The sequence below is a fragment of the Leopardus geoffroyi genome, chromosome E1, assembly GCF_018350155.1.
Source record: "Leopardus geoffroyi isolate Oge1 chromosome E1, O.geoffroyi_Oge1_pat1.0, whole genome shotgun sequence".
Taxonomy (NCBI): domain Eukaryota; kingdom Metazoa; phylum Chordata; class Mammalia; order Carnivora; family Felidae; genus Leopardus; species Leopardus geoffroyi.
This window is the reverse complement of record NC_059330.1, coordinates 40721964-40746405: the sequence shown is the minus strand read 5'-3', so window position 1 is coordinate 40746405 and position 24442 is coordinate 40721964. Positions and strand designations below refer to the sequence as shown.

The 24442-nt window shown below is 51.3% G+C and overlaps 1 protein-coding gene across 2 annotated transcripts; it reads left to right on the top strand.

The window, feature by feature from the left end:
* Positions 1–520: 520 nt before the first annotated feature.
* On the top strand, positions 521–24251 carry RAB5C (RAB5C, member RAS oncogene family). Of its 2 annotated transcripts, XM_045488897.1 has the most exons (7): positions 563–653; positions 4179–4283; positions 19332–19586; positions 21105–21256; positions 21463–21585; positions 22501–22594; positions 23332–24251. In XM_045488897.1, the coding sequence occupies exons 3-7, from the start codon at positions 19421–19423 to the stop codon at positions 23445–23447; spliced, it is 651 nt and encodes a 216-aa protein (XP_045344853.1). In that variant the 5' UTR covers positions 563–653; positions 4179–4283; positions 19332–19420; the 3' UTR covers positions 23448–24251. The 2 variants fall into 2 exon arrangements, with proteins under 2 accessions (XP_045344852.1, XP_045344853.1); XM_045488896.1 differs by lacking the exon at positions 4179–4283 and having other exon boundaries at positions 521–653.
* The last annotated feature ends 191 nt before the right edge of the window (positions 24252–24442 follow it).

Below are 24442 nucleotides of genomic sequence, written 5' to 3'. Positions count from 1 at the left end.
GGTTCACCTCCAGAGAATCCTTCCTATAGCACTTCCGTCACCTTCCTCATTACAGAATGTCCCCAACAGTCGGGCTCCCAGAGCTGACTTGGCAGCTCTGTGCAGACAGAGGCTTCTCCGGTTTAGCCAGTGCTCAGGACTGCGGCCTCATGTGCATTATTCATTCACACCATATTTTTCCTTTCCCAATTCTGCTCACACAGTCGTCTGCCCTCTTCCAGCGCTCTGCCACCCGCCTCCCCTCGGGGCTTCTGGAACCCAGGGTGACGCGTTTGGCAGCCCTGGCTTTAAAATTTTCCCGGCCGGGCTCCGCCTCGCCGGCAGCGGGCTCCACCCTAACCCTAAGTCCCAGGCGGCCACCGGCTCCTCCCAGTTCTCTGAACTACAAGTCCCGCCGTCCCTCGCGCGCGCTCTCCCGCCTCGCCCGTGCCCCCGACAGGCGTCGCCTGTAAATCGGTCAAGAGTGCCTCCCATTGGTCTCTCCGCCCTGTCAGTCACCTGGGAGTATTGAGGGGCGGGTCTGAGGTGGAGATCCGGATCCGGAGCGGCTGAAAGGCGGAAGTGGAGGCCGGAGCCTGGGACACCGCCGGGGGGAGAGGAGCGGAGCCTGTCCGAGCCCCGGCCCCAAGTAACGCCGCCGCCCCGGAGCCGCCGTGAGTGTGCCTGTCCTGCGACCCAGTGTCTCGCTCGCGTTGAACCCTCTTCGGGGCAGCACTTCCTCCCGCCCAACCCCGGCTTAGGGGGATAGTGACCCCTCCCCCGACCCGTAGCCCCCTCTTAAGGGGCTCCCCAGGCGTCGGGCCAAAGGGGGGCCCTTCTTACCCACTCTAGCCGGCCCTTTATGAGCCTTGGGACACCCCCAGGGCTCTCCTCTGGCCTGTCCAGTCCAGTTGTGGGAGGGAGAGACCCCAAATTCTGCTCCCTCTGCTCCCAGAACTGGAGGAATCTTTGCTAGGTATGAAGGAGGCGGTCTTCCTTCTCTATAGAGGTGGCGAGGAGTGCTGTCTGTCGCGGTTTTTCTCCCCGCCGGCCCACACCGTCCCACAAAAACAGTTGTCCCCTCCAGCCCTAGGGAAATTTTATCTCGATTTCCTGGGGGGGAGGGGGGCGGAGGGGTCCTGGGTGACAGCGTTCCACTCTCACAGGCTCCCATAGCTCCTCCCTTCCCCTCTTTCCTCGAGCCAGGGAGCCAGCCAGGATCTCAGCAGAATTTGAAGTCTTGGCCACTTTTTAGGGATGAACTGCCTTCTTGTCTTGCCCCCTCCACCCCCATATCTGTCCTCTAGTTATGTTGTTCCCTAGTTGTGTTTTTCTGAGTGTATTTCTCTTCCTGCCTCTGAAAAATTTAGCTGAGGTTTGCTTAATCCTAGCTACAGATCACAGATCAGGGTGGATCTGCCCATTCATTATCTTCTTTCTCTCCCCCCTCTCCCCCTCCCCCTTGCTCCAGGCTCAGCCCTGTCCTCCCAGAGCACGTGAGTGGTTTCCAAGCTGCTTCAGAGGGACTGCTCCTCCTAGGACTGCTGTCTGTTGGTCTTTAGGGCGGAGGGAAAAGACCAAAAATTAGGAATCTGGAATCAAAGCGTCCTGGCTCATCTCTTTCCCACTCTCAAACACACACACATCTCCTTGATCAACAGGTCTATGCCACTTCTAGTCCTAGGGCCTCTCCAGTCCCTTCTGGGCTTGGACAAATGGTAGATTATAGAGGAGCAAGGTGAGAGCACAGTGGCACCTCTGGCTTCTTGATGTGCTGATTTTTGTAGCCCAAGGGATTCCCATACATGCCAGAAAGGGCTGATTCCCCCCAGCCTTTCCAAGAGGCAGCCTGTACTGACATCTGATCCTTGTCTAGTGCTTGGGACTTAGGTGTGTGAAATGGCTGTTGTCTCAGGCCAGCCTGGGAGGTTCTTTGTTATGTGGCCAAAGTACAGGCCAAGACTGTACCTTAACGAGAGTAGCCTGACTCTTTGAGGCCATGACCGACCCTTGCTATCACATCCGAGGAAGGGAGGAAAGGCCATGCGGTCTTTGGGAATTTCTGTAGCTCTTCAGTGTTCTGCACCGTCTTTACTGCCCTTACAGGTGCTAAACGTTTTTTTTTTTTTTTTTTTTTTTTTTTTTTGCCTTGAGACCTTTCTGACTTCTTCTGGACAGTCAGTCACCAGTGTCTCACTCCTACAAACTTTTGAGCTAGACCTGGGATGCATTCATTTCGTTTTTTTATTGGACAACAAAAAAGCCTACCTTATTGGGGTCAACAGTTGGACCACTAGTGTGGTCTTCTTTGGAAGGTGGTTGGAGACTTCTGTGGCCAGTCTAGTTTCTCTAATCTGGTCAGCCTGTGCCTCTGAGGGGCAGGGCTGGAGAGGCCTGACTGCTCACTGGCCATCCGTCTCTGACCAAACTTACCTCCCCTGTCGAGGGTTGTGGTTTCTGGAACTCTTTGAGAGTCACAGGATGAGGCTGCCAGCCTTCTGAGGGGGCCCTCTTTGTCTGGACATGCTCTCCCGGCCAGAATTCTGAAACAGGTTTCTGAAGGAGAAGCTCTCCCTTTCAGAGAGATGTGGAAGGCATCAGTGCCCCCGGTAGTCAGGCAGCCGCTTCCGGTATCCAGGGATTGTAGAGTCCAAGCAGAGATCTGACATTGCTTGGCAAAAAGAGGAAGGGCTCTGTGTGCCACAGAAGCCTCTCCTCTCTTGCCTCTTTCAACTAGTTGGCCTTTCCTGCCTTCATGCAATAGAGAGGTGATAACGATGGATTTTTAGAAATCATTTTAAAGCTGCAGGGTTTTTTCACACATGATCCTCCCAAGAAACGAAGTTCTTTTCATACCTGTTCCTTACAAGAGTCCTGGGAGATCATGAGATTTTGTATCTCCATTTTAGAGATGATGCTGAAGGAATTTAAAGTAGCTAGCCTTAGGTCATCTGGTTAGAAGGTGGTAGAACCGGGGCTTGGGATTTAGGAATCCACGTGCCTCTTTTTCCCTAAGAGTGGGCCCTTCTTCGGGCTGCTTCAAGGAATGGGCACGCAGGGTGAGCAGGCAGGGGCCCCGCTGCAGACCCTTTAGCGTCCGTGTCATTGATGCCCTCCTCTGCTTCTGTTTTTTTCCCCACCCCCACACCACCTTCCTATCCTCCATGACCCCCATCTCCTCTGCCTCTGGGGACCATGGTAGTTATGAGTCCCAAGTCAGTACTCTTCGGGGCGGGAGTTTGCTGACATCTGTAGCATTCACTTCTGGGAAAGTCGTGATGGCTAGAAAATGAAAGTAAAAGTGAGTGGGCTCAGGGGTCTCTCTGGGCCGGGTTATGGGTGTTGGGAGCCAGCAGCGCGGCTTCTGCTTCACCCCCTGATTCCCCTTGCTGCTCGCGGGTGGGAAGAATGTGGCTGTCCACCAGTAGCTCCTTTCACTAGAATTTACATGGAAACAGCAAGGTCAAAATTCAAATTCAGCCCCACGAAGAAAGTCCTTCTTAGAGACATCCTTCTTCTGAGCCTTGCCCAGTAAACAGAGAGGTAGTATGGTAGGGTGGAAAGCACAGCTTTATAGAGTCAGCCAGAGCTGAGTTGTTGTCTGGACTCCCCCACTTACCAGCCGCCTGGCCTTGGACTTGTGACTTGATCTTGTTGAGCCTCTGTTTCTTCCAGTAAAATGGGGATACGAAGTATTTTGCAGAATTAGAAACGGGGTAAAGGAGCTAGTCCGGTGCCTGGCACAGGATAGCCAGATACCCACAAATAGCAATTTTATGGATCAGTGGGGTTTCGAAGGCACATTATAATTCATCCCGAAGATTCTGCTTCAGCATTTGTACCACAGCATAAGTGTTGGCTGTGTCGCCTGGTGCTCTGCTTCATGGTTTTACATGTTGTCTCATCTCACAGATACCAGTCAGAATCGGTGTGGGTTGGATTCCCATTTTGCAGAAGAGAATGCTAAGGCCATGACTGTGCTTCTTCATCTGGGGTCCTTGGACCCTGCGGGGGTCCTGTGCTGTGGGTAGTCCAAGCCACCGACTAAGAGGGGTCTTTGCATCTTCTAGGCACTTCCATCTTAGTTTTAAGCATTTTTGTATTAAAACAGTCATGGATCTATTACAGATTGGAATGCGAAGTTTACATGAGTTTAAGCTAACACAAGAAACTTAAAGACAATATTTTGTTTGTGGCAGGCTGCTTTGGGTTCGATTCCCAGATTCCTGAAGTTTTGCATTTCTTCTCCCCTGACTTTAATCAGGGGTGCTTTTGTTGGGGCTATTTGAGAAGCACTGCTTCAGGTAGGATTTATAATACTTTTTTTTTTTTAAGTTTACTTATTTTGAGAAAGAGAGAAAGAAAGAACATGAGCGGGGGAGGGGCAGAGAGGGAGAGAGAATCACAAGCAGGCTCCATGCCATCAACACAGAGCCTGACGCAGGGATCCAACTCATAACCTTGAGATCATGACCTGAGCTGAGATCATGACCTGAGATCATGACCTGAGGCACCCTGTAGGATAGGATTTATAAACTGGGATGTCACCAAGTCCAGGTAATAGTGCTTCCAAGAGTCATGGCAGAGAATTGGAATATATCTTAAGGAGTCTTCCACATTAATAGCCTGGTATTTTAAGAGAGTAGTTCTCAGATTAAATACCCCGTCTCCTGTATATTGGAATAATAATACAAGTAAAAACGCAACTTTTTGAGCTTTGCTACGCCCTTCTTAGCCATTCAGATGTCCTGACTCCTTAATCCTCCTGACAACCCCAGGAGGGTGGTACTGTGTTTAATCCCCTCGTTATGGTGGGGAACTCCCAGTCGGGTCAGAATCGAGTCTGTGCTTGGATTCCCCTCTGGTCCCATTTCTGGGCTGTGTGCTCCTCCCTTTGCCTCCAAGGCTCTTCTCTGCCTCACCTGCCTCTGAGGCACATTTCCTGACTTTTCCTCTTAAAGCCCAGTTGGCCGTTGGAACATCACTTCCTCTGTGAAGCCTTCCCTTCCTCTAAGTAGGCTGAGGGCTTTTCCCCTCCCTGCACTTTGGTTTTAGTACCCCTTGTCTAGTGCCTGAGCCCTGGAGGGGTCATGTCCTGTTTTATCTGTGTGTCCAGGCCTCCCATGGTCCCCATCGTGGAAGGCCCCCTGCTGGGGTTGTTAAAGAAGAGGGCAGACATTCATAGGTGCCCTTGAAGCACATGTCTGTCTGCCCACGTCTTTTAACACACACTTTCTGAGCTCACACAGTGTGGATCCCGAAGCCTGGCCCATATCTTTGGCCTGTCCTCCAACAAGTCGCTCACACGCAGGAGAGCAAACAGGTGAACGGGATGAATGTTACAGTGCAGATGACATGGGGGTGGGGACAGGTCACAGACTAAATTTCCAGAGGGTTGCCATCTCCCAGGCTCCAATCTTTCCAGTGAAGGGTTTCATGGGGAAAGACGGCCATGGCTTTGGCCATCCACAGTTCCGCTGGCCACCTTCTGCAGTACGTGTACCCGGTAGCTGTGCTTCGGTGGCTGCTTGTGGCGAGGTGGCACCAATGGCAGGCTGGGACTCAGCAAGATCACTGGGGGTGACTTCACCTCTGACGCGGGGCTGCTGCTTTGCACATCTGCATGGGCTCATTCGTGAAGGGGGGAGATCTTAAGAAAGTGGCACCAGCAGCTGCGTGGACAGGAGTGGTGAGAGCAGCCTTCCCTCTGTGACCTACTCCCATGGCCTTCAAATTCTCAGGCCCTGTGCCTGTGGGGTGGGGCACCTCGGGACCACTGATGCGGCTCCTGCCACTCCTCTTCCCACGCACCCCTCAGTGTGGCTCCGTGGAGAGTTCACTTGTCTTAGGAACATGAGTTCATGGTCACTGGTGTCCTTGGATCTCATTTTGCCACAAGATGAGCCACTGCCTTTTTTTTTTTTTTTTTTAATTAACTTTATTTCAGAATAGTTTTAGAAAAACTTCATAGGTAGCACAGCTTTCAGTTTTCTCATCTGTTTACTTTCTGCTACTATTAACCTCTTACATCAATGTTGCACATTTGTCACACTGAGTGAACCAATTTTGATACGTAATTGTTCGTGAAAGGTCCGCACCTCACTCAGATTCCTTTCGCTTTTATCTAAGGTCCTTTCTCTGTTCCAAGATCCCATCCGGACACCACATTGCATTTAGTTGGTGTGTCTTCTTAGGCTCCTCTTGGCTGAGCCAGTTTCTTAGGCTTTCCTTGTTTTTGATGAGCTTGACCATCTTGAGAATACTGCTCAGGTATTTTTTAGTGTGTTTTCGGTTGGGATTCGTCTAATGTTTTCTTCATGATTACACTGGGGTTATGAGTCAGGGGAAGGAAGACCACACAGGTAAAGTGCTGCTTTCATCACACATCAAGAGTACATGCAGTTAACGTGACTTATCTCTGTTGATGTCAGCCTTGGTCACCTGGCTGAGGTGATGTTCGTCAGGTCTCTCCACTGGAAAGTCGCTGTCTCCCCTCCCCTTTCTGTACTGTCCTCTTTGGAAGGAGGTCATTATGTATAGCGCACACTCGAGTGGGGGCCTGTGCTTCTCTCCTCGAGGGCAGTGTATCTACGTGAATTATTTGGAATTCTGGAATAGGAGAGATTTGTTTGTTGTCCCTCAGTTCTTTATTCTTTTTTTAAAATTTAATTAATTTACTTATTTTGAGAGAGAGAGAGAGAGAGAGTGAGCAGGAGAGGGGCAGAGAGAGAGTAATGGAGAGAGAGAATCCCAAGCAGTCTCTGCACTTACAGCACAGAGCCCGATGCAGGGCTCGATCCCACAAACCGTGAGATCATGACCTGAGCTGAGATTAAGAGTTGGATGCTTAACCGACTGAGCCACCCAGGCGCCCCGATTTATTCATTTATTTATAACAGTATGGACTCGAGGATATTTATATTTTGGTTTGTAATCCAGTACTACTTTATTTTATTGCTCAGATGGTTCCAGGTCTGGTCACTGGGAGGTCTCTCAGGTCCCTTTGACCCACCCCATCATTGGGGTGGGGGGGGGTTCATTTTTTGAGCACTTTTTTTTTTTTTTAACGTTTATTTTTGAGAGAGACAAACAGAGCGGGAGTGGGGGAGGGGCAGAGAGAGAGGGAGACACAGAATCCGAAGCAGGCTCCAGGCCCCGGGCTGTCAGCACAGAACCAGATGCGGGGCTCGAACTCATGAACCTCGAGATCATGACTGGAGCCGAAGTCAGACACTTGACCCCAGAGCCACCCAGGTGCCCCTTTTGAGCACTTCTTTATTTTTCGTCACTACTATAGATGCTCCAGGCTCACCTTGCATATTTCCTGCCCCAGTCCTAGAATCGGCTATCTCTTCAAGACCACTGCCTTTTTTTTTAGCAACTGTTTCCTCTAAGTATGTTGATACGGACCTGTGTGGCTGGGTTCAATTAGTTTCTTGTCTTGCTGGTTAGTCACTGAAGACACCAGAGTTCAACAAGGTGAAGATGCCCCTGGGAAAGGTGTGTGGGAGACTCCCGGCAAGTTGACCCCAGGAGCAGACTGTTGCTTCTCGACTCACCCATTCATACTTCTTGTACCCCTGCCTGATGTTTTGACTGATCCAACAACTGGACTGATCCCCGAATGGTCAGATTTGGTGTTTGCTCCGGAGTTCACTATCCATTTAGGAAGATAAGATACATGACTGTCCTCTATTTCAGGTGCCAAGTGCTCCAGCCAGACCTTCCAGAACTCGGCCTTAGAAGGGAGTCCCTGTGGCCTGGGCCGGTGTTGTTTTGCTGCCATTCAAGAACAGACCTCCCCTTTGGGAGGGTTTGTGGCTCTAGGCAGGCCCAGGGCAGGCTGTCACTTTGAGCTGTGGTCCTGAATCATTGAATAGCTTAAATCCTTCTGTTGTACTGTCAGCCCTCTGAAGATGTGTAACTTGAGCCCTTCTGGCAACACTGACTTGGGATCTTAACAGGAGTTGGTTTACAAGCCTCTAGTCTTCTATTCCTAGCTGCCTGTGTGTCCTCTTCAGGTGGCTCTGTCAGAGCATCCCGGGAGTGGGGGAGGGCGTGGGTGGCCTTCCTCACCCTGGCTGCTCTCCTAGTCATCACATTGCTCTCTGAGCTGCTCAGAGGCTGTGGTGATTAATGACGCCAATTTCCGAACCTCTAGCATTTCCAGCCTGGTTCTTTAAAAGGAACTCTGGTTTCTTTGTCGGCTGTCCTAGTCCTGCCCCCTCCCCCCCTTCCACAACTGAACTGCTTCTTCCCTTTCCTGAAAGAGGCTTTGAAATGGAAGGAAGGGCATTTGGGCTTTGAGATGCTTTCTCTTGTGGGGCTTTTTCTTTCTTTTCTTTTTTTTTTTAAGGGGTTATTGTTTACCTGTTTGAGGGTTCAACCCTGCTGATTTTTCCGGATAGTGGTGGTCCCCTCTCCATTCTTGTGGCTTTGGAAGCCAGTCTCCAGAGAATACAGGGTGAGGGTTATTGACAGGACACAGGACATCGAGGGTGAACTGGTCCTTTTTCTAGAACACTGTTTAAAGGCGCCGTCTTAGTCTGTTCAGGCTGCCATACCTAAATGCCACAGACTGCCCGGCTTATAAACAAGGACATTTATTTCTCACAGTTCTAGAGGCCGGAAGTCCAAGATTAGAGGGGCAGCCAGCATGGTCGGGCTGTGGTGAAGGCCTTCTTCCAGGCCAGCTTCTCTCCATGTCCGCACATGGCGGGAGGGGCAAGGGAGCTCTCTGGAGCCTCCTTTAAAAGGGCACTAATCCCAATCATGAGCGTGCTGCCCGCATGGCTTAATCACCTCCAGATACCATCACATTGGGGTTAGGATTTCAACGTATGAACGCGGCGGTTGGGGGGGGGGGGTGCACAGACATTCAGACCGTAGTCGATGTGTTCAGCATTCTCTCCAAATGAGGGACATTGAAGAATGGGGTCCAAGGAGACTGCAAGCAGAAGGAACGTGTGAACAGGGAGTGAACATACTGATTGAGGATCTCCTTCCTTCGTAGGGACCTCTAGGGTCAGGGGCTTCCCCGCCCCAGGAACATTTATGAAGGGCTTGCTTGGAGCCAGGCCCTCTGCCAAGTCTCCCAGCAGCCTTGGGAGATGGGCATTAGTCTTCCTATCTTATGTATCGGAAAATGGGTCCAGTGACAACACCAGGTCACCCCAGTACGTGGTGGCTCCGGGACTTGAACTGGAGTTGGTCTGACTCCAAGACTTGTGCTCTTAGCCCCTATGCAGAAGGAACCTAAGAGGTCCTGTCTGAGGTAGTGAAGAGGTTCCTTGGCTGGGCTGGGCTGGGCTGTGGCTTGTGATGGGGTGTGAGCAGCCTGGCAGGTGGACGTGGATTTAAGCCTTCAACTGCCGCATCACTTGCCAGACCCAACCAGGCCTGTATTGCAGCTCCGTTCACCACCTACTGTGTGTGTATTGCAGTCTCTGTTTACGAGCACCTACTGTGTGTCTGGCTTGATATCATGTGCTGTTAAAACAAAGGAAACCCGTAGTGCAGCCTCGGAGAATGTTGTTGTGTGCTCCTTTTCATCTGTAACAGTGCCCTCAATTTCTCTACCCTCTTCACTCCTCATCTCAAGCCCCCAAGTTCTCCAACCTCTTGCCACCTGTACCAGTCTTATGATAATTTGGGGCCATGGAAGTAGAAGTAGGACTCATTCATTGAAACTTGTTTAGACTCATTCATTGCCTGGTTTCTTCACCTGGCACTCTTTCTGCATTTTGTTCAGCAAAGATTAAGGAAGAAAAAGTCAGGGGCGCCTGGGTGGCTCAGTGTGTTGAGTGTCCAACTTTGGCTCAGGTCATGATCTCGGGTTCCTGAGTTTGAGCCTCGCATCAGGCTCGCTCCCGTCAGCACAGAGCCTGCTTGGGATCCTCTCTACCCCCCCTCTTTCTGCCCCTCTCCTGCTCTCTCTCTCTCTCTCTCAAAAATAATAAACGTTTAAAAAGAGAAAGAAAAAGCCCGCCTAAAATACTGTGCTTTGTATCCAGGCTCTTGAGAGTTGCCTTCGTCCCTCAGATCTCACAGTGGGAACTTTGACCTTGTTTCTTGTTAGTTGGGCGGCCTCTGAACCACAGTGTATGTGATGTCTGAGCAAGAGGAATTTGGTTTGCTGGTGTCTGACACCTGATTCTCTTTTCCCCATTCACTTCTCAAACACGGTCTCTGCCCTCTGCTCTCTCTTTAGGAGCTGAGGGCAGTGAATTCACTTGGCTTTCTTTTGTTTTCATTTTTTTGGTAAAGACAGGAAGGGTTTGTGAGGGATGTCAGTTGCTGGTCACTTGTTGGTATGAGTAGCCCAACAAACAGGTGTGGCTGATGACCCTGACATTCGGCAGAGGTTCTTGGCATCTTTCTGGGCATGTGGCAGGAGCAGAAGTGGCAGCTGGCCTGGCTGGTGCTCCTGGCCCCCGCAGAGACCCTCCAGAGCCAGAGGGGAAGATGGGCTCTGCGTTGCTGAGATCCCAGCTAGAACTGTCCTAAGTAAATAGTAACTGCATGAGGGCGCCTGGGTGGCTCAGTCAGTTAAGCATCCAACTTTGGTTCAGGTCATGATCTCATGGTTCGTGAGTTTGAGCCCCGTGTCAGGCTCTGTGTGGACAGCTTGGAGCTTGGAGCCTACTTCGGGTCTGTGTCTCCCTCTGTCTCTGCCCCTCCCCTGCTCAGTCTCAAAAATAAACACTAAAAAAATTTTTTTTAAATAATTAGTAAGTAAGTAAATTAATTAATTAATTGATTAATTAAGTAACTGCACCAGCAGAACAAATACAGGGTAGTTGTGAGGCTTGTGGGTCAGCAGGGCTCCCATGTCTGAACTCACTGGCTTTCACATAACTCGCACTCTGTCCTGGGATCACAGCAGGGAAGAACCTGTGCCTTGGCCGGCTCTCTTCGCATCCTCTCTCTGGCACTAGCAAGTGAAGAGCTGGGTGGTGGCCCGTGAGCCACTGCTCTGCTTCAGTCCTGTTCCCACCACATCTTGTAGCTAGCTGCCTGTGGATTTGTGTCGCAGAAGGTACCACACTTCAATCCAGCTTTTGCTTGAGACTTCTTAGCTGCCCCGTTGGGGCCAGAGGGTCCACCCCAACCCTGCCGACTGGGGTGTGCTGAGTCGGGAGATTGGGTCCCCTTAGGGAGAATAGTCTCTTAGGAGTGTCAGTGTCAGCACCTAGGGCCCCTAGTGCCTCTTAGAGTCAGGAGACAGGACGAGTTTTGCCTGGTGCAGCCGCAGGTGGTCCCCTGTCTGTCTGGCCTTCCTCACTGTCTGCCGCCCGAACGTCTGGCTCTGTTGGCCAGCACGACCAGTGAATGAGGTTCTCAGAGCTACCCATGACTCCTGGGGCCCTTCTGTGGACAGTACAGGCAGCCCACAGTGACCAAGCTGTGTCAGCAGATATGTGATGTCCCCCACCCCCCCCCCCCAGCCCGGCCCCCATCAGTCATCCTCCCTATAGGCACAGGGGCTGGAGGTTTCCATCCTCTGCCTGAAAGTTAGCGCTGAGTCTGCTTCTGTCAGCTTCTCAGGATCGTCTGTTGTCGAGAGCCAAGAAAGCAGCGCGAAGCTCAGGGAAGGCTTTCTTGATGTTCTTAATGGGGCAGGGCTCTAGGAAGCTGGGGATCTGTCTCTCAAGGGTGGCTTCCGCCTCACTCACCTTGGCATCTTCCTGCCCAGGAGAAAGGGCTGTGGAGCCCGGTTCTGCCTGGAGAGTGGAAAGGACCGCTTGGTCATGTGCCTCTAGGGTTTCAGACTCCTGGAGCTCCTGCACCCTGGCCCCTTTTGCAGGTGTTAGTGCTGTTAGTGGCTCCAGCAGGAGCCCCTGTGGACAGTGTCAGGGCCCCGTTGTGGTGGGGAAGTCCAGGCAGCCAGCCCCAGCAGAGTTCTCGTTGAAAGGGGAGTGAGCTGAAACTGATCCCAGTTAAGGGAGATGGATTAAGGGCTCGGGCAGATTCAAGGGCATCTTGCAGTGGTAGGGGGCGCAGCTCACCCTGGGCAGCTCTCTCTGGGATGCTTTCCTTCCCTTCCCCCTGGAAAGGCAGTCCTCTTACTGTGACTGTGTAAATGCGGCACCCCTTCCTCCCCTGCTGCCAGCTCTCCTGATCCTGAATCCTCTACTTTGTGGTGGGATGAGGGGCCCCAGCCCTGGCCTGACACACCCCATCAGCGTTCTCCCCAAATCTCAACCTGGCCTTCTAAGCCTCTGGCTTCCAGGGCCAAGATTCCTCTGTTATCCTCCAGGTGGGACACAGGTCCTCTGTGTTGCAATCCCATAGTACTGGTCACACGGGAAGATGCCCCTCTCTTTGATTCCATCCCCCAACCTGCACCCCCTAAACCCTGCAGACTCTGCAGACTCCCTCTGGACTGATTGGAGAGTGCACAGCGTCACTGTGCTAACCTTTCTGCTCACTGAAAAGACATAAATGTCACCTTCCCTTTTTATTATGAAGCTTTAAGCAACTTTAAAATTCTTCGGCCCACAGTTAAGTGCAAATATATTCTTAGTATGTGTGTAGCAGTCCTATTTGTATTGAATCCTATTAGCTTGCGCCTTGTTAGCTGGGTACTTTTGTTCTTTCTCTGCCCTCTATGTTTTTTTTTTTTACGTTTATTTATTTTGAGAGAGATTTGTTCTTTCTCTGCCCTCTATTTTTTTTTTTTTATGTTTATTTATTTTGAGAGAGAGAGCATGAGCACATGCGTTCGTTGGGGAGGGGCAGAGAGAGAGGGAGAGAGAGAAAATCCCAAGCAGGCTCTGCACAGTCAGCGCAGAGCCAGATGCGGGGCTTGAACTAATGAATTGTGAGATCATGACCCGAGTCAAAACCAAGAATCGGACGCTTAACTGTCTGAGCCACCCAGACACCCCCTCTATTTTTTTTTTTTTTGTTTTTTTTTTTTTATTTATTTAAGCAATCTCCACACCCAGCATGGGGCTCAAACTCCCAACCCCGAGATCAAGAGTCGCGTGCTCCTCTGACTGAGGCAGCCAGGCTCCCCTCTTTTAGTCCTCTTCTAATTCAGGCATCCATCTTTTTGATCGTCTTTATTATTCTGAATTTTGTTATACTAAAGAGGAGGCAGAAAATATCTTCTATACAGGGTAGCTAGAATGGTTTCATAGCATTTGTAAGCTTCACTTTCTCACTGTTGTATGCAAAATTGGATTCCGGAAACATTCTGTATTGACGTGTAACTTACACGTAGTAAGATTTATACATCTCACTTGGACAGCTTGATAGATTTTTACATTTGTGTACATCTGTGTGTCTACCTCCCAAATCAAAATATAAAATATTCCTGTCTAGCAGTATTTTTTTTTTTTTTTTTTACAGTTTGATACGAACTCATTTTTCCATTGTTAAAAGCCATATTCCATTAAAGCCTACCTAGAAGGCTGTTATTTGTACATAGAACCCCTGTTATTTGTAGTGGCTGTGATGACACTGTTAATATTGTCGGGTTTTCTATCTGTGACGAGGAAGCCCTGCTAGAATTACAAGTCCTGGGCTTGGGTTCTGCCACCACCTGACTGTGACTGCAGGCAGGCCACCTCACCTCAACTTCATTTCCTCTGTAATTGGAAAGAGGAGGATGAGGTCTTCAAGGACCTTGAGCTTTGGCAACCAATGAGTCAAAACTAGTTAGTTGGGCCCTTAGTACTGTAAGAAACCTGTCATTTGCGAGAGCCTCGCCCTCGGCCTAATACTGTGTTACGCGAACTATGCATTGTTTCATTTAACCTTGACAACAACCCCATGCGATTGGTATTAAACAATACCGTTTTATAGATAAGAGACTGAAGCTGACAGTAGTTGCCTGTCTGACTTGGCCAAGGTCACTCGGCTAGTAAACGGTGGAGCCAGGCTCTAACTAAACCAGTCTCCCAAGTCCTAATCTGTGAGCTGTGCTGGGGAATGGTGAGTGGGTACCTCCTGTGGCTCATGGCTTGTGTTGCTTCAGATTTTTCTTCCTTCTGAGTCTGCAGCCAGTCAGAGGCCCGGTAGTCCTTCTGTGAGTCTGCCCTCTGGTCCTGTGTGCTGGTAGTGGTGATTTTCCCCTTTGAGGAAGGCCTGTGTTCTGGATCCTGTGGGTAAATCATCTCCCTGGCTGACTCGAGCTTTTTAGTGTCTTCTAGCTTCACCTTTGAACCTAACTACCTCTTCTCCTGTGCCCCACTTTTCATTCTCTGCAGGCTAACACATTGCTTCTGCTCTCATCGTTTCTTGCCCAGCTCTTGTGGTGTTAGATATTCAGGAATGCTTTCATCTAGAGTATAGCTGAAGAGTCACTGGCCAGGACCACCTTTTAGGGGGCCCTGGGCAGGGTCACTTGGTTCTCCGTCCTTCCCCCGCAGGGGCTAACCTTGAGTGAGCCCTTCTCAGCCTCTGGTCAACGGAGTCTGATTGGTTTCCCTAATCAGCTCACTGTCCAGGCTGTGCCAGGACTGTCAGCTAGAGGAAGTCTCTGAAGCAAACAGGAAGTGTGAGAGACGCCCATCAGCTGGAATTGCTCACTCTTTTACCAGGAAGGACAAAAAGCATGAAGTGGGTGACTTCACGGTTAGAGAAGAGATGTATCTAGTGGAGGCTAGGGTGAAGGGCAGCAGCATCTGGCATCTTAGAGGCTTCAGTAGTTGCATGAAGCCAGGAATCAGTCCCCACCCACGGTCTGATCCACCTGTGTTGTCCATGGCACTGATCTGGAAGGGTGCCTTTCTGTCTCTGGCATTCCTCCCTCCTTCCTGTATCAGCTATAGCTCTTTAATGTTTATTTATTTTTGAGAGGGCGTGCAGAGAGAGAGAGGGGCAGAGAGAGAGGGAGACAGAAGACCTAAAGCACAGGCCCCATGCTGAAGAGCACAGAGTCCGATGTGGGGCTCGAACTCATGAACTGCAAGATCATGACCTGAGCCGAAGTCCAACAATCAACCGACTGAGCCACCCAGGTGCCCTCAGCTGTAGCTCTTGTGCATAAATCGGCTGCCTAGAATCACTGGGGGAACTTACTTTAAAAACATTTTCTGGACTCTACTTTTAGAAATTTTAATTCAGTTGGTCAGGGTTATTTCTTTTTTTTTTTTTTTTTTTTCTTCAATGTTTATTTATTTTGGGGACAGAGAGAGACAGAGCATGAACGGGGGAGGGGCAGAGAGAGGGAGACACAGAATCGGAAACAGGCTCCAGGCTCTGAGCCATCAGCCCAGAGCCCGACGCGGGGCTTGAACTCACAGACCGCGAGATCGTGACCTGGCTGAAGTCGGACGCTTAACCGACTGCGCCACCCAGGCGCCCCGGTCAGGGTTATTTCTAAATGCCCTGGTGATTCTGATAAAAAAAAGTTTGGTACCCACTGACCTTCTAGTGTCCAGAGCAGAGAAAAGCCAGAGTAAGTGTAGTGTTTTGCTGTTTATCTCTCTCTCCCGCCCTTGGCTCCAGAACTGGCTGGGCATATATTTAGGAGCTTGGGTCCCTCTGCCCTTTCATGTACATTGTGGGGGAAAGTGTCAGGTGCCCCCCAGTCCTTGTGATCTCTTCCATTTCCTATGAAGATAATGAGATTGGAGATGGTGCTTATACTCCATAGCCTCTGAACAAACCAAGGTTCTGACTTGGAGCGTAAGGGGAGCAGTCACGTCAAGGTGAGTCTTTTGCCATGGGTCTGAAGCTCTGCCCATTTTAGCAGCTTCGTGAAAATATCCAGGAGGAAATCCATCCTACTGGTGTGTTTTTCCTGGTGTTGGAGAAACTGGTTTAAAAAAAAAAAAATCTTTTGGCCCATTCTGTATCTTATAAGAAACTCTGGCTACAACTTTAGCTCTTAAAGAGAATTTGATTATTATCTGAAAGAAGATTTTTGCTATGGCATTTTTGGTTATAATTCCATTACCTGCCCGTACCCGTGGGTAATTCTTGCCTCTGGTTCAGAAGATTCCCACAGTGAGATTCCCTCCCCCAGCTGGCAGGCCAGCTCAGTGTGCGAATTCACCTTTTCCACCTGCCTGGGTGCATCCTCAGCTTCCTAATCTTGGGAGGGGAGGGTATAAAGCTTCCTGGGGTTCTGGGCGTGGCCTTTGCCTGTCCTAAACACGCCCATGTCTTCGCGTGCCCTTTGTGGCAAAATCAGCTTCCTCCGTGTCTTTATTGTCTTGGAAGGTCAACACCTTTGTTCATGTGATCAGCCAGTGGGGCCAGGAATAGTACCACGAGGCAACGGAGGCCATAAAAAGTGCCTTGTGTGCCTGCTCATGTGCCTCTGGAAGGCAGGATCAATATCCAGGCAGAATATGTCACCTGCCAGTTTGTGCCGGGGGGAGCACCTACAGCGCTTTTAAAAAATACAGTTACTTCGGGCTCCTGGGTGGCTCAGTTGGTTAAGCATCCGGCTTTGGCTCGGGTCATGATCTCATGGTTTGTGAGTTCAGGCCCCACATGGGACTCTCTGCGGTCAGCAAGGGGCCTGCTTCGAATCCTCTGTCTCCCTCCCTCTCCACCCCTTCCCCACTCGGGTTCTCTCAAAAATAAACATTAAAAAAAAGAATACAGATCCCAGGCCCTCCTCCAAACCTTTGTAGGAACCTCCAGGGGCCGGCTGCACAGGTGATTTTGAAGTACAGACAAGGTCAGGAACCACTGGATAAGAGTTACTTGTCTCTCCTGGCTTGTTAAAAATACAAGTTCTGTCTGGGCAGGTTTGGAAACCCACTGATTCGATGGGGACAAGACTTAGATGTTATCTCTGTATTTCTTGACTTATGGGTGCTGATTACTTCCCACCCCAGGAGCCCTCAGCCCCAGCTGCTTTGGTTTTGTTGGAATCGGGGACTTGATCTTCCGTTCCCCTCTCCCCACTCCTTCATACCTCCTTCTGTAGTGCCCCAGCCACACTCTGCCGCCCAGCCGGGACGATGTGTCACGTGGATTTGTGGTAATAACCAACTTGTAATTCCATTGTGGTTTCCCTCTGCTGCTGTCGCCTGCCTGGCCCTGGGCGGCTCCTCCCACAGTTGGAAGGAGTCAGGGCCTGCAAGATCACTGTGACTGTGGGCTGGAGCCACACCTTGCAGGCCAGCCGGCTGCTGCCGCACAAGAAGGTCTCAGGGTCTCGCTCAGCCAGCGACCGGAAACAGGGTGGGTGTTGTCTGCAGCATTCTTCCCACTGCAGGGAGATGGGCCAGGAGCACAGGAGGTAAAGGAGCACACAGGCAACCCGCATCCAGGTCTTCACCTATATGCTGGGTGGCCTTGAACAGGGCATTGAACACCTGAGAGGCAGGCTATTTATGTGAAAAAAAAGTGGGAGATTGTTTTAAAGCTAAAGGGAGATGATGGTTATGCAATTGCTCGGTGAATGCTAGCCGGCTCTGAAAAGGATTTCTTTGGTAAGGCCTTATGAGGAAGGCTCTCAAAGAAGCCAGAAGCACAGACCCTGCCTCAAGGGCCGGAGAGTCTCGCAAATATCAGTGACTGGGGTGAAAAGAGAAAGTTGTAGGGGCACCTGGGTGGCTCAGTTGGTTAAGAGCTGACTTTGGCTCAGGTCATGTTTTCGTACTTTGTGGGTTCGAGTCCCGCGTCAGGCTCTGTGCTGACCGCTTAGAGCCTGGAGCCTACTTGTGATTCTGTGTCTCCCTCTCTGCCCCTTTCTTGCTCATGCTCTGTTTTGGTCTCTCTCTCAAATATAAGTAAACATTAAAAAAAATTTTTTTTAAAAGAGAAAGCTGTAAAACTGTAAAATATCATAGCACTAGCATTTCTTGTTACTAATAGGGATTCCCCAGCCCCCCTCCTCCCCCCCCCCCCCCCCCCCGTACTGCCTGCCTTCCTGTATTCTTGGGGAAGAGGTAGCTCCCGGTTCAAACCTCTTTTCCCTTGGTGCTATCCAGAAAGGAAACTGTTTTTCCTGGCTAGTGAATCATGCTTCCTGAAGCTCACTTTTTAAATGAGTTGCTAGGAGGACGGGGATGCGAAAAGGGATTTCAGACTGAACAAAGCAAGCCCTTTGCCGTCAACTTCTTGCATGAGCATAGCCCATCGCTGCCCACGGATACCCTTCTCTTCATTCACGCCCCCGTCCTCTGACTGTAGGGGGATGCACTCCCCTTGCCGAGGGGGCAGCTCTGGGCTGTACTTCCTTGGGCTCTTGTTCTGAAGACCCCTCTGCATTGACTCCATTCTGCTAAGGGTAGTTGAATCAAAGCTTTTTCTTTCCAGCTTAGGTTCAGACGCTATACAGATGTTTAGGATGAAATACCTCGTCACAGTACTCGTCTGTAAACGTTCTGGTATTTTTTAGTATAAGTCTTCTAGAGGCTTCTGGAAATAGGCTCCTCATCCTTCTTTGCGCCTCCAAAGCTATCACTAACAGGGTGACTAAGATGTCAGTGTGGAACCCCGGCTGCTTGGGGTGCGAGGTCTCGGTGTCCCTCATTTGTGTCTGCCCTCCCATACTTCCCTGTTCCTTCTCTGCGTCACCTTCTGCCTCTGCCAGTAGAGAATGGAACTGAGGTCTCTGTTGAAAAGGGAAATTTGGCAGCCATTCTGACTGCCAGCAGAGCTCTCTGGCTTGGGTGTGTGTTTGGTTTTGTGTGTGTTTTGTGTTTTAATGTGTGTGAGACTTCTGGTCCATCAAAAATGAGAGAACCAGGGGGAAGAGGTTTGGGATGAAGGAGTGAAATGGGACTTTGATTCCAGTGCACAGTCCAGCCTCCGACTGAGAAAGTTAGTCCTTCTAGAGACAGCAGGACAAAATGGCTATTTTGAATACAACTTGCACTGGCCAGTCCCTGGTCCCTGAGTGCCCACAAGGTTGGCCAAGCACCTTGTCTGATGAGCTTTCTATCTGGACTCCCTGTGCCCTGGTCAGCCTCACCATCCACTCTGGCTTTGCACCGAGGTGCGCTGTGATCTTAGCTACGGGACCACAGGTTCGTTGTTTGTTCATCTGGATCCTGGCGTCTTCCCGCGTGATTTTTTTGGTACTCCAAGGAGCCTGTTGACTTAACTGTCACCAGGCTGCCATATGCCCATTGTTCTCCTGTGTGTACGTGATACTTGGGATTGGGAAGTAATATGTTTGCTCAGAACCATGAACTTAGAGTTGGGAGACCACTTTTCACTGCTGAGATGATTGTAGGGCAAATAGATGTGTAGTACATCCTAGTTCGGGCTCTTCTCCTAACTTCTGGGAGGTGGGGGCCAGGGGGTTGGCAGGATGGGAGGATTTAGGTCCTCAGGGAGGGCAGCGGGAGAGACCTGTGATTTAAGAGTGATTTAAGAAGGACTTGCTGTGCGACAGTCTCTGGCCTGACCAGTACTGCTGATCTCTCTTGCAGTTGGAGGTCCCCCGTCCTCACTAAGTGCCTCTTCGCGCAGCACCGGCCCCCGCCCCACGCTCACTGGTACCACTACAGCAGGACGGGCCATGGCGGGTCGGGGAGGTGCAGCGCGACCCAACGGACCAGCCGCTGGGAACAAGATCTGTCAGTTTAAGCTGGTCCTGCTCGGGGAGTCTGCAGTGGGCAAATCCAGCCTCGTGCTCCGCTTTGTCAAGGGACAGTTCCATGAGTACCAGGAGAGCACCATTGGAGGTGAGTGGGCACAAGGGAGTGGGGCAGCCTCAGGAATGCCAAAGAAATGCCTTGGCGTTGAGAAGGGAGCCGCCTGCCCAGAGGGACTAAACGTGCCTGTGGTGGCAGCACCTCTTCCTCACCTGGGCCCTGGAATCAAATCCAACAGCTGGTCTCCATGCCGGAGTCCCCACCGCCACCCAGTAAGACTTAGCTGGGAGTCCAAAACTGGCTTCTCCTCCCGATTATGCCACTGTTCTGTTGCGCGGCCTTGGCTACGGGCCTTCTACTGACCCGGCCTCTGGAAGGGAGAGGCTCGGTCTGGATCTCTGAGGGTCCTTCTGACTGTACCAGGCAGTGCATCTGTCCTGGCCTCTCCTACTTTGCAGAATGGGGAAATGGCCTGGTGAGTGGGCCAGCGTTTCTGAAGTTGACCTTTACCCTCGAGCTCAGAGCCTATCATTGATTTCCTGGTGGTCAGCATGTAGCCCGTGAGGGTGTGGGCTCAGTTCCCTGCCTCAGTGTCCTGTACAAACCTTAGGGGCCAGGGCGGACGTTGGGCTTGAGTCACCCTTTCTCTGCCCTCTTGGTAGGAGGTTTCCAGGCAGCTGGAAACTAAACGGGCCGAGTCAGCAGTCCTCTGCTGCCTCCTCAGCACCCGAGTCAGGAGCTGGAGACAGGGAAGTGAGGCAGTTTCCCCCACCCTGGGCCCTCAGGGGCGTGGGGGGAGGGCAGAGCAGGGAGCCGGCTTCCACTCTGAGCTCTCTGGGATCCTCCCCTGGTTCCCAGCGGGGAGGGGACTCCCACCTGCCTGTCCCGGCTCTGGGACTCCTCCTGAAGCATGTGCACAAGCGCCACATGCTCCCTTGTCTCCTCAGACCAAAGATAGGGTCACTATGTTCCCTGAAGGTCGAACCACAGGGTGGCCAATCAGGAATGGGTCAAGGTCAAAGCTGGGGGTGGAGGCTAGCCAGCATGCCTGGAGGTGGCAGGGGCAGCCGGGAAGCCAGCCACCCAGCCTCCGCCTGGCAGTGGAACAGCGTGTACTTTCAGGCGGCCCCAGTGTAGCTAAGTGTGTGAGTGTCCTCAGGAAACCGAAGGCCAGTAACACCCCTGGGCCGGAGCAAACTGAGGGACTATGGAGGCTTCCAGCCTGACTGTCCCCTGTGAGGGGAGGTGGGGAGGGGGACGGGGGGAGTGGTGGGCCCACCCTTCTGTGCTCGGGAGTCCATTTTCCCCTGGGCTTTTCCCTCTCCTGCCCCTTGCCAGTCCTCCTCGGAGGTGCTCCTAAAACGGTTCAGGTGCGGGCAGACATCCCTTCTGCCCTTGCCTAGTGTGGGTCTGTAAGGCCTGTGCAACCCCCAGTCCCCTTGACACATGGCAGAAACATACAAACACCACCTACCCTGCTTCAGCCGCTGGGCTGGGGGCTTTTCTGGGCCCATCTCAGCAAAGAGTCCACATGCAGTACTGGGGAGATATGTGGGGATGGCTTCTTGAGCTCCTTCTTGCCTTATAACACCACCTTGCCTCTTACAGCGGCCTTCCTCACACAGACGGTCTGTTTGGACGACACAACAGTCAAATTTGAGATCTGGGACACAGCTGGACAGGAGCGGTATCACAGCCTGGCCCCCATGTACTATCGGGGGGCCCAAGCTGCCATCGTGGTCTATGACATCACCAACACAGTAAAGATTTCCCCTTACTTCTCAACACTTTGTTCCTGGATGGGGTGTGGGCAGATTTCCTCTGTCGTTTGGGGGTGTCTCACCAGAATCTCCAGGGCGGTAGCATCTTAGACACTTGGGCTCTGCCAGCTCGAGCTTCCCTAAGTGAGTGGCCCTGGGCAGAATGCCGCCTCTGTCTCTCTGACATTCTGGCCTTGTCTCCCCAGGATACATTTGCACGGGCCAAGAACTGGGTGAAGGAGCTACAGAGGCAGGCTAGCCCCAACATCGTCATCGCACTTGCAGGGAACAAGGCGGACCTGGCCAGCAAGAGAGCCGTGGAGTTCCAGGTGGGGGGAGGACAGGACTTGGTGGGGAGGAGTAAGCTGGCTCCACGCTTGGCTCAGCCTCGGCTGCTCAGGGGCTGTGCGGAGGGCCAAGCGGGGAGGCCGGGGCGCTTTCATCTGCTGTCCTCTCGTGACTTGAATGTGGGCCTGAAGGACTTCTCTGCTTCTCCTTGTTCTTTGTCATCGGCTGGTGGCGTGTGTATGCATAAGGATAGCTGAAGCTTCCGCTTATTTTTTGTGTAAACTGACTTTTCAATGAAACTTACTGAAAAAGAATTACTTTTATCCACATAAAACACGCACGGGTAAAGTTTACGCAGTACAGGAAGATACATAAAATGAAATTTAAATCTCCAACCCAGACACTCAGTCTCCCTTCCCCCAAGTTCATCACAGTTTCTTATTTTTCTAGAAATACACCCATGCGAATGAATCCCTTTCTTTACATCGATGAGGGTGTGCCCCATAATACTGTGTATTTTTTACCAGGGCCTTAACCAATGGACTTGTAGGTTGTTTGTAATAGCAAACGACTGGAAGCAGCACTGCGGTCAACATCCACATGCTTTTGTATTTTTTCCAAATGTGCATGTGCATTTGTAGGATAACTTTCTAGAAGTATTTTTTTAGCTTAGTGATTTTGAAGGGCAAAAGGCAGAATGGACTTAGGAAAACCTGAGTAAAACATCTGCCAGTGTTTGTGAACTGAAAGGTGCTGTATGTGAAGTGGGGTCCTTGGGTGTGGTGCAGATTTGTGGGGGACCCAGAGCAGGAGAGCCTCGGGACTGAAAAATCCCTGCATTGTCTCTATTGTGTGTAAGGCGACTGTGAGGAGGGAAGATTTTTATCCTGGGCCCTGGCCCCTGCCAACTGTCATCATTTCCCTCCTACCCACTTTCTCACCTCCATCTAAACCAGGAAGCACAAGCCTATGCGGAAGACAACAGTCTGCTGTTCATGGAGACATCAGCAAAGACTGCGATGAACGTGAATGAAATTTTCATGGCAATAGGTGAGTTGCTCTCCTTCCCTCCCCTCCCCTCCCCTGACCAGGGTCCTATCCTATCACCTGGCTGCTGTTTTGTAGTATGTGGTAAGTCTGTGGGGTCACTTTATCTGACTGTCAGATATAGAGAGTTCACCCCGGAAGTTTCTACAGCCTGGGCCAAAGTCTCAACATTTCACTTTCTGACCCTTTAGATTACCACCCACTGAAAACCCTACATCGCCATCCCCCTACCCACTTCTTAGGATCTTTAGGTTGATCTGGCTCTGTAGTGAGGCATCCTGCCCGGGTTTGAATCCTTGTTTTATCATTTAACTCTGTGGTCCTGGGGCAAGTTATTTAACCTCTCTTGGCCTCAGGTTTGTTTTTTTTAATGTTTGTTTATTTTTGAGAGAGAGAGAGAGAGAGAGCGAGAGAGGCAGAGAGAGAGGGAGACACAGAATCCAAAGCAGGCTCTAGGCTCCGAGCTGTCAGCACAGAGCCCGATGTGGGGCTCGAACTCATAAATGGTGAGATCATGACCTGAGCCGAAGTTGGACGCTTTACCGACTGAGCCACCCAGGCACCCTCTTTGCCTCAGTTTCTTGAAACACTCAGAATGCATGCACCTGGCGCAAAGAAGCGAAGCTCCCCCATGGGTTATCCCAGATTGGGTGGTACAAAGGCCAGCTTCCACTCAAGCATACTTGGAAGAGTATTGGGGTAGCCCCACAAGTGCATATTTCCCCTCCTCTTCCAAACAGCTAAGAAGCTTCCCAAGAACGAGCCCCAGAATGCAGCTGGTGCTCCAGGCCGGAACCGAGGCGTGGACCTCCAGGAGAACAACCCAGCCAGCCGGAGCCAGTGCTGCAGCAACTGAGCCCCCCTTGCCTGCCCGCTGCCCCCACCTCCTCCGCCTGACCGACCCGACTGGAATCCACTCTAACCAATCGCACTTAACGACTCGGGCTACCACTGGGGGGGCAGGGGGAGGGGTCCGCCATGATTTCTCCATAGAATTTTGATCATAGGCCGGAGTGAGTTATTCCACCTGCACCTTTCTGTACAAATACTAATTCAATTTTAAGTCTTAAGTCACTTTTTTAATATATATGATCTTCTGCTCTTCCCACTTCCAGCCCTTTCTACTGCTCTCCCACTCTTCCTCTGCTGGTAGTAGCCACGTGCCCCTGTTCCCCCCCACCCTTGTATGTGGGGAGGCGGGGGTTGGAGCAGTTACCCTTCTTTCCCTCTTGCTGATTAGCAGACTCAGCAAGAGCATCCATATCCTTACTGTGTTTGGAGTGGGTTTGGTTCTGGGTGGTGGCCCTAAGGGGCGAGGGAAGGGAGAGGCAGCTCTTCCCTCAGCTGGCTGTCATCAGGCTGCAGCCCCCCCCCCTCACCCCCTGACGCACAGCTGGGAGAGAAACCACAGCATTACCACAGCATTATTGTGACAGCCACCAACCCATTCCCCATAACCTCCCTCCCCCTCCGTCACCCTGACCTCTGGCTCTGAGCCCTGTTCTGACCAAATCACGATGATGAGTATTTGGGGGTGGGTGGGTAAGGGGGGGGTGGGTGGGAGGGGATGGAACCAACTTTTTCTGTATTTTGTATTGTATGTTTTCTTCAACATGTAACCAATCAGTATCTTGTCAATATAGTCAGCCGATCGATCGACCTCCCACTTGTCTTCCTTGTCTCTCTCTGGCAGTTTATCAGACCGCATCTGCTCCAGCTTACTTGAACAAACTTCACTCCCCCACCCCCCACCCCACAAAAGTGAAGGGATGCTGGTGGTGATGGTAACCAAGAGAAATAGGCCCTTGCTCTACCAGCTCTAAGGGGTAGGGTAGGGTGAGAGTGACCTGG